We start from the raw sequence: 9,071 nt of genomic DNA on the forward strand, positions 1-9,071 counted from the left end.
ACGCTTATTGAGAAGTATTATCATCAGCTGCCTGGTGGAAATCAAATCATGTTTTTGTTGCCAAGTTTTGGGAAATCTATGCAAATGTGAAAACGCTTATGCGAAAAGCCAGAGATCAGCATAAATTAAGGTTCTGCAGAACAGATGAGGCAGTATGAAAAATGTTTCTTTTATTCGTTTTATAAAAAAAATGGTTTATACATAAAATAATAAAAATGATTCAAGAATTACTAAGTAAGAAAGAATAAGTAATGACGTTTTATTTTCAATATTATTTTTGTCAAGTCAATATTAATTCAATATTTTAATTCCAGGCGCCTTTTGTTTCTCTCAGTGTGTCTGAGTAGCTTGAAAGCAGCAACACTTGAGTGACGATTGCCACTGTGAAATGCTTGAGACTTGAGTGCCACAAACTTGGCTAAGATTTCAATTTATATGATAACAGTAAGCACCTCTCCCAGTCCTCAACAATTACACATATGCAGTTTGAAGGGCCAATAAGAAGGTAAATAAATGTCCTAGCTAATTTTACTTTCACCTGACTTTACATAAAAACTCTACTCACGCCATCTGGCAAATTCAATAGTGAGCTCCACCTTCGCAACTGATTGGGATCTATTGCGAAAGCGGTATTGACTGAAATATCAACGCCATCCAAAGTCGATGGCCTGCAGTGACTGGGAAATTAACTAATAGTTTTGTCTACGCCAGCTCTTCCCGCTTTGTTACTCGCCCATTTTCCCCATCCCGAATGTGTGTGGTTCTTGGCTTTCGGTTTTCTAAGCACTTCGAGTATATTGCAGGGCGATTGCTATTAGCATTGATTGGAGGCATCCTTTGTTTGTCTGGCATTTGACCAGAAGCTCTGGCCCCGGACTTTGTTGCGGTTGGCTTCGGTTTGGTTTTGGGTTTGGTCCTGAGCAGAGTACGGCTTCTCGGATGATTAGCCACTTCAGACTGTATAATTATTGTCTAGTTGCTTGTCGTAGAATGTCATGAATACCTCGGCTGGGTGAGGTGTAAGAATGTCATGCTGCATTCGCAGGTATTTCAGGCTGGGCTGGTTAATTACAGAAATATCTTTGCATTTATGCTTGGTTAGTTATGCTTAAGAAATTTCCCCATAACGAGATACGCAAAAAATGTATAACAAAAGGGTACACATGAAAAAAAAATAAATACAATGTAACTTTTGTAGAACAAAGTGTTATCTTTTGATTTTTAGCTGACTGTATTAAAGGTAGTAAGTTTTGGATATTTTACGCAAATTTATAGATTTCTTGGTCCTTATTTTAAGGTTTCTTTGTGTTGTTCTTGCCAAAGGATTTTACAGCTACTTAATCGATGTAAACTTGATTTCAAGAACAACAACGAACCCTGCAAACAATGAGTAGATTGTAAGCAAACAATGTAACCAAATTGTGCCAACAAATAAACATAAACAAACCCCAAGAAGAGGGGCAGAGTACAGGAGCCGCGGGTCAAGCGCAGCAACAAAAGAAGTCGCAAGGGGCGAAGTCTCAGGATCAGGAGCTGGAGTCCTTCGGATAGGGAGGTGGACGTGGTGGTGGTGTAAATGCCAAAGCTGAGAGTGTTCAGTGATTTAGTGGCCTTGTGTTTACTTTCGTGTGGGTTTGTTTGCATCAGGATCGGTATGTGTGTGGGTGGCCTGATTGGGTTGAAGCTGAATAAATAAACAAGAAATCAGCAGCAGCCCGAAGCTCGATAAGTGTGTAAGAGGCAGAAGTTGCCGAGGATTTTGTGTCTGATTTTGTGTCTGATTTGAGACTTGGCCAGGACTTTAAGTGTTTTCTTTTCGGCAGCGGGGCTGGCAAACAAATCACAGAATCAAGTGTGTGTGCTAACTGAATTGTCTACTACTGATATTCCAAATTCGTGGCTGGCTTTTCCTTGCTCTGACAATTAAGAGTTTCTTTTTTTCAATCTTGTAGTTGACAACTTTCCTGACATCTGACCAAGTGCTATAGAAAATTTGTTTTGTGTATGAATATATTGAGTGCCCCCTCCAACATTATGCCTTGGCTTTCGCCTGATTCATATTTCCATACAGTAAGACCCCTCGTTTTGATTATGTTTGTTAAGCTTTGCCATTAATAACATTTTTTTTTAAGTTTCCAAAGTCTGACCCTAATAATTTGTTATGAAAGTATTACTAGTATTTACGATAAGCCTGATTCAATGAAGATTAATTTTTTGTTACAAAAACAGTATCATTTATGTAAGACTGCATTGTTGGTAAGACCCTGTTATTTAATCTACGTGGACATACTTATCTTTTGTTTGGTTTAATTTCTCATCAATTAAAAATACGTTGTCTTTTTGTTTGTTTCCGTCTGGTTCGATTTTAAGTGCAAATATTTTAGTTTATTTTCAAGGGTAACATCATTTACAATGCCAATACAATTGTCATTCGGTCTTGTGATCATTCAGCTTTTGGCACTGACATATTTGTTATTTTGACGTTATCAGATACACGTCTGTACACATTGATACCAATATTCAATTGTTCTTTTTGGTTTTGAAGTGCTTATAGTCCAAACAAATCTAAGCAAATCGTCCCATTTTTCCCTTATCGCTTTATGAAGCTAATGAGCGCATTTAATCGAATTAATAAGACCATCGAAATCCTACCAATAAGCGATTAAACAACCGCTCACAAAGCAGAGTAATTAGCCAACTGTGTAGAAACGGTGAACTGAAGTGATTTGTCAATCAATTAATCAGTGGCAAAACGTATCAAATCTTTTTGCCTGTGAACATGCGGCCATTGATTGATTTATGAGCGGCTTGTTAGATATTAGCAAAGGAAACAAAAAAAACAGGAACAGAACTCCATTGAATTGTTGGGTGAATCGGTGGCATAGTCATATATTTTGTTATCGTTAACGTTTATCTTATCACGCATACCTTTGAACAAGTTGCCAGCAAATTAAAGCACTGATTGCAGCAGAGCGTTGAGAATACTGTTATTGTCTGTACACCTTTTATCGAGTTTCGTTCTTTTCGGAGAGGTTTTTTTAAGGGGCCTCTCCTATTTCGGTTTACTTTTATTGACATCGTTTTGCCTTGACTCAATTGCAAAGCGGAGAGTTAAAAGTCAACTAAAAACTAAATAAAGAAATGACGCAATAACTGGGGCAATTGTTTTGGTTTGGATATTTTTTTATGACAGCTAGGCACAGCAGTATGTTACATCTCCTTCTTTAGGCCTTGATCAGCAGCAGAGCGAGGACCAGGAAGCCAGAAATTAGAGTCAGAGGTCCAGTCTGTCCGGCAGAGCTGGCATAGCAACTGAAATATTAAAATTTAACTAAATAAGTATACTCTCAGACTTAGCTATTTTCGGGTAAACTTACTTCAACTGCGTGACATTGCCGTAGGTGCTGGCCTGGAAGTTGCTATAGTACGCAGAAGCATTCGTATTTGCAATCTTCACGCCTTCAGCAGTGTAATTTGATCTGGCCAAAATAAAGCCGGCGCTGGACGACGCGTCACTGCCAGTATATCTGCATCCCGTCAGGTAGGTGTTGTTCACAAACTGCAGCAGCTTGATGAAGACGTACTCCTGCTGGTTGCCCTTCACGATGCTCACATTGTAGCCGGCAGTAGATCCGGCCACCAGAGTTATATTCGCACTCTCATGGACATCGGCCAGTAGCGAGGTATTACTGCTCGAATGGCTGACATTGACCAGCATACTGGTGTTTTGCCAGAAACCAACGTTGAGGGTAATGCAGGCCACACTCGCGGCCGGATTGCGGGCCACCTCGAACCATTGGCCACTAAACTGGAATTGGAAAAAAGGTATTTTTATAATGGGAAAATACCTTATATCCACTATTTTCTGAGCCCGGATATATTTTCCAAGTAAAAATGATTATAAGCAAGCGCTAAAAAATATACTTTCTTAACGAATTTATGACTAACACTATTTATAAGAAGGACACCCTCTCTTTGAAGATAATTAATAATATTTTTAATGGGTATAATATTATTTTTGAGCTGGCGAATCGATTTGATTTGATAAGAACGAAAAAAAACGGGTTTATAAATATATCCTGTCATTGGTGCAGTGTTAATACTTGACCTTTAGTTAAAATGTAGGTATCCTTTTGCAATGGCTATATCCTTTAAATTAAAATCCTAAGCGATCTGTAGTCACTTCTTAAAATGGAATCTAGTCAATAGCACTAAAAATACTTGTTCACTCACATAGGTCTGGTTGTTAAAATCCAAGCTGGTAGCTTGAGCGCAGGTCTGCGGGGCTTGGGTTTGGCCTTGGGCCAGCACCATCGAAATGGAGGCCACTAGGGCCAAACAAATCATCACACTTTTGCACATGATGTCACTTGCGGTTTAGTAATATTTATCGGTTAGTGTTCTATATTTTAAGGGTTCCGGTTCTGCGATCGGTTCGCTGTGGGTGCGTCGTACAACTGAACTGGCTGCCCATCCGCGGCTGGCTTTTATAGTCGTGTATCTTTCTCCCGTATTTTCGCAGCCATTATCAATACTTGCACATGTGGAGGCGCCTGGGCTCTGTCACCGACTTACGTACATCTGACGTCTGTTATCGCCCCACTGTATGACTAATCCCATGGGGCTCTAGCAATCGTTATTGCTTTCCGTTTTCCTTCTGGCTCCCTTGAAAACTCCCTGCATGTTGGTCAATAAGTTGTCTTACCTGCTAAGCTCTTTGACATGGCTTTCCAGGAAATGATTCTCCCAGCCAAAAATAAATTGACAGGCTAATTGACCTGCTATCGTTAACAACCATAACGCTGAAACTCTGTCGTTATATCATGTTGGAATAACAATCTTTATGGTTTATGGTGGTAACAAAATGTTTGATTTTAGCAAAGATTAGCTATCAAATACTGAAAACTTATATAGGTCATGGTTTTGTTATGGAAATAGAATAAGCTTTAAGAAGTTTATTGTTTTTGTATCTATTCTCGTTGTACAATAAAGTTATATTATAAGAATAATTCAATGCAATTTTTTAAGCACTTTTCATTTGTTTCTATTTATGAGCCCATTCCTATTTTTTTATGGAACTTCTTTTTCCGTCTGAAAGCTGTTGTGCTATTTCACATTACTCATTCTTTACACTCGGCAATGCCATAAAAAAGGTACGACTTCTTATCAGAAACTGAAGATAAAAGAGACAAGTATTAAATTAATTGAAGTCTTCCTCTTAGAGTTCTATCTATATTTTTACGTGGTCTACCCTAAAAACAAATATACATATGGGGAGCAAATGTCTCCAGTTCTGGATTAAATGGCTTTATCGCTAGCAGACACTGAATCACCAGTAAAGACAAAAACAGGAATGCAAAAAATAAAAGAACAAGAAAAGGAAGACTGAATTGCGATAAAGAAACATTTTTAATAAGTAGCAATCGGAAACTTGGAAAAGTACAACAATATTTCATGGACTTCAAGTGCTTAAAACCCAACAGCAGATATCGACTCATGTTTATTTTAAGCTAAAGCACAAAAAAAAATAAATAGATAATGAAAATGCGTAAGTTTTTATTTGTTTGATCGTCACATTTGAAATTATATACAAAGCAAATTGAATTTTAAGTTAGGATAAGTTGAGTTTGGTTAATAGGAAAGCTAAAGTTGTTCTCGTTCTGGTTGAGTGTAGACTAAATGATTTGACGGTCAGCACTAAGGCCAAGAACAAAGGCCAAGGCAATCAACAGCATGGATACAATAGTAGAGGCTCCGGATGATGCATAGCAACTGGAAAGAACAAAACTATAAGCATAAAATAAACTATAATTGTGACACAAATTTACAAGTAACACACATTCATATCTCTTAATACGTTTTTCGTTTAATCTTAACATATGTATAATTATAATTAATATATGTTGTATAATAAACTTTTACTTAATCAGGGCTTTTAACAGTACTTACGTTTCGCCCTGAGTTATCACTGGCATGGTGCCATTTAAAAAGTTAGAGGATAGCCCAAAGGCGAAGCTCTGTAGTTTATTTAAAGCATCGGTGGTGGGAGTTCGATCTCTAGTTAGGATCATTCCAAAAGACGTGGAATTGTCAGTCTGATTAGTATAGCCACAAATAAAGGTCGCATCGGTGTAGTCAGTGTAGAGGATCTTGTACACTGCATAGGGAGTGTAGCCTGGCGGATTCCAGTAGGTGAAGTTAAAGCCATCCTGGGCGACAGTAATGTTCTCCACGGTGAGGGTGGCATTCATAGTTTGATTCACCCACGGATAATCGGGCGATACCCCGTACGTGGTGTCTATCAAAACATTATCCTGGACCTGATTTGGCAGCACTGTGATATTAACCTCGGTGCAAAAGTCTTTTCCGGCCGGCTGACGGGCAACCTCCCACCAAATGCCAGAGAACTGGTTAAAAAATTCTGCTTATTTTCTGGAAAGATCTTTAACTTATTAGTTCACTTACCTGAGTAAGATCCACAGCGATGCTGCTGGTTAAATTACAGAGCTCCACATAATCACCAGCCTGAGCTTGGGCTGTGAAACTTCCTTGAAGGAATACCAAAAGGCAAACTAGGCTCAAGGCAAGTTTCGTGGAAGACATTTTGGCCAATGGGTTGCTTGTGACTCGGACTCAGATCAAGAACTGAAGCCATAAACATGCGGCGGTTGGTCATCAACCAATTACCTGACATAAGTCGGCAATCAATCAGTTGTTATCTAATGAGTCCCGATAAACTGATGATAAAATTGCATGTCCAGGGTTGGTCTTGATTTACATACTGTATACGATTCTACAGAAAGTATTTTATTTACCATTTTCCATTTAATATATTTAAGGAAGATACATGTGCAGATGTATTATTTATCTTGGAAGAAAAGCGCTTAATTTTGTGAAAACTATTTACTTAAAATGCAAGTGAATTGCGCATTTCACGTAAGGCCTTTTCATATATGGATAGAATGGCTATCATAAAAGTTCTACTTTATAAGACTTCTTCAATTTTACTTATTTAATTGGTTACTACTGAGTCTCAGTTGGAGAAATAGATAAGAATCTTTTACACCTATGGCTACTGTAGGACGCAATTACTAGTACCCCACGCAAATGTTAATTGCCTAACATGTGCCTGCGATACCTAATGGTCGGATAGATAAGCGATAAGACATATGTGACATAGACCACCTTGAGTGTTTAGCAAACAAATCGTAGGACATCGATACTTGTTTCCATTTCGGGTCATTGTTCAACTTGTCTAAGAAAACATTCCTTCTGTATGAAAAATGCTCATAATTGTGTAACTTATGTGTGCGTTGAAGTGTAACTATAAAAATCCCCTTTTTATATTCGTGCATCTATTTTAACTCCTTAAAAAAAAGGTCAAGACGAAAATTAAAAATGTTTTCTTTTTATTTCATTGCTCAACACTGACCCACATTGTCAATTATAAAGTTCTGCCTAGTAAATGTTGACTCACTTTAAGTCATACTGAGAAAAACAACAGGTTCTAAATGAATAATGCTCCGGGATGATACTGTCAACTTCAAACTACTTTGTACAGTGTTAAATAGTGCCATGTAGTGGGTGGGAATATGTGTGCTCAAAGCTCGAGCGATTATGTTAACGGCTGCATGTCCTCGACATGTCTTCGACTTGTCTTGTAAGCTCTCAAACGCCTTCATAGCACATTAATTTTAAATGTCTTACCAGCTCCCTAAGAAAGAGTTGGAGATAGTAAAAAGAAAGGGAAGAGGGTGATGATAAAAACACTCGAACATTTTGGCACAGTTAACACACATACACCTTAATTCGGTCATAGGCTTTTGTCTCGGGAGTCGTTTTGTCCTGGAAAACTTTTCCATTTGCAAAAATGAGAGCAAAAAGCAGCTGGCAGTAAGGTGCCACGCCCACAGCTAGAGTTCATAGCAAGGGTAGCTTGTATCTATTATTTAATTAAAACTATTCGGGTGGGTGTATGTACGGGGCTGAATAATTTAATTGGGCCACGTGTGAAAATTTGTAATGAATGACAAAACGCTCACCGGCACAACTGGCAGAATAACTTTTAGAGTTTGTTGTTAAAAGGTGAGGGGCTTTGGGGATAAAAGCAAGAGACCACTGAAACTTTTGATTAACACAAAATAGAGTTGAGGTTTCCAGGGGACCGAGCTAATTGCCATCGCACTCAATAGTGCAGTGATAGTCAAATGTTGTTTTAAAAATAAATTTATTATATATATATATATGCTATTATGTCCAACTTTTAACTATTTAATTTAATGATATAACTATTTGTTGCTGAAATGTATTATAAACTGTTTGCCATAAAATGCAAAATAAATAATATTTTAAAAAGTACATACACTGTCTTGAAAGAATGAATTTGAAGGTGAACTTGACCCATCGTTTACGCATTGTTGATATCTGACCAATGTCCCAATTTCTATTAGGTTGCTTTAATAGAGATACATATAATTTAGATATTTAAATCCATTGTGTGGACATATCATTTGTAAATTGCCGACACGTGTGTGACCGTAACAATAGCTTGAAATAGACTTGCCTTTATTTTAGTACTGCCGTCAACTAACTACCTTCTTTTCCTCATAAGTTTGATTAAGCTTTTTATGGGTCTTCAGGCAATCTTCAAAGTATTTAATTGGCTCTCTGAAGCCTTGTTGCTTTCAACAACAGCTACAGTTCCCCCTTTCTGGTTTTCAAGCCGCAGCAAAAGTGCAGCTCGTACGCTCCCGTGGAAATAATTAAGTTGTTTATCTAAATGCAGTCATATATCCCTGGCACAACCACACATGCTCAAGGTTTCACTCCACATTCCTTATACTGCAAGTGAATGTTAATTACACCAGGAGCTTTTTGCAAAACCCCAAGAAAACGAAAAAGGCCGTGCAAACTTTCTATTAAAGCGAATCTTGTAGGAGTTCGCACACACTCGTCCTCTTTTGTGGAGTTCTTACTCAAGTGCGCACTGCGCAAGCCAATTTAAATTTTAAAATAAGCACATTAACTGCATGCACAAGCGCTAAAACAAACTCAGTGCCTCTGTCTTCCGA

General features: G+C 38.0%; 2 protein-coding genes across 2 annotated transcripts; both read right to left on the reverse strand.

Moving 5' to 3' along the window:
* Positions 1–2,861: 2,861 nt before the first annotated feature.
* On the reverse strand, positions 2,862–4,473 carry LOC108140802. Its single transcript, XM_017263800.2, has 3 exons — positions 4,234–4,473; positions 3,378–3,808; positions 2,862–3,312 (listed from the first exon to the last, which is right to left on the reverse strand). Exons 1-3 carry the CDS (start codon positions 4,360–4,362, stop codon positions 3,225–3,227), a joined length of 648 nt encoding a protein of 215 aa, XP_017119289.1. The 5' UTR covers positions 4,363–4,473; the 3' UTR covers positions 2,862–3,224.
* Positions 4,474–5,536: 1,063 nt separating this feature from the next.
* LOC108140421 lies at positions 5,537–6,634 on the reverse strand. The gene is made up of 3 exons (XM_017263143.2): positions 6,466–6,634; positions 5,950–6,407; positions 5,537–5,772 (listed from the first exon to the last, which is right to left on the reverse strand). The coding sequence occupies exons 1-3, from the start codon at positions 6,601–6,603 to the stop codon at positions 5,676–5,678; spliced, it is 693 nt and encodes a 230-aa protein (XP_017118632.1). The 5' UTR covers positions 6,604–6,634; the 3' UTR covers positions 5,537–5,675.
* Between the last annotated feature and the right edge of the window lie 2,437 nt (positions 6,635–9,071).

This window comes from Drosophila elegans, unplaced genomic scaffold (genome assembly GCF_018152505.1).
Source record: "Drosophila elegans isolate 14027-0461.03 unplaced genomic scaffold, ASM1815250v1 contig_476, whole genome shotgun sequence".
NCBI lineage: Eukaryota > Metazoa > Arthropoda > Insecta > Diptera > Drosophilidae > Drosophila > Drosophila elegans.

Excerpts from the sequence above, each read along its gene's own strand:
- LOC108140421 (XM_017263143.2), bottom strand. The coding sequence starts at position 6,603 with ATGTCTTCCACGAAACTTGCCTTGAGCCTAGTTTGCCTTTTGGTATTC. Across the intron at positions 6,408-6,465 it reads TCGCTGTGGATCTTACTCAG|TTCTCTGGCATTTGGTGGGA; the intron begins GTAAGTGAACTA and ends TTTTTTAACCAG. Across the intron at positions 5,773-5,949 it reads GTGATAACTCAGGGCGAAAC|TTGCTATGCATCATCCGGAG; the intron begins GTAAGTACTGTT and ends TGTTCTTTCCAG.
- LOC108140802 (XM_017263800.2), bottom strand. The coding sequence starts at position 4,362 with ATGTGCAAAAGTGTGATGATTTGTTTGGCCCTAGTGGCCTCCATTTCG. Across the intron at positions 3,809-4,233 it reads ATTTTAACAACCAGACCTAT|TTTAGTGGCCAATGGTTCGA; the intron begins GTGAGTGAACAA and ends TTCCAATTCCAG. Across the intron at positions 3,313-3,377 it reads GGCAATGTCACGCAGTTGAA|TTGCTATGCCAGCTCTGCCG; the intron begins GTAAGTTTACCC and ends TTAATATTTCAG.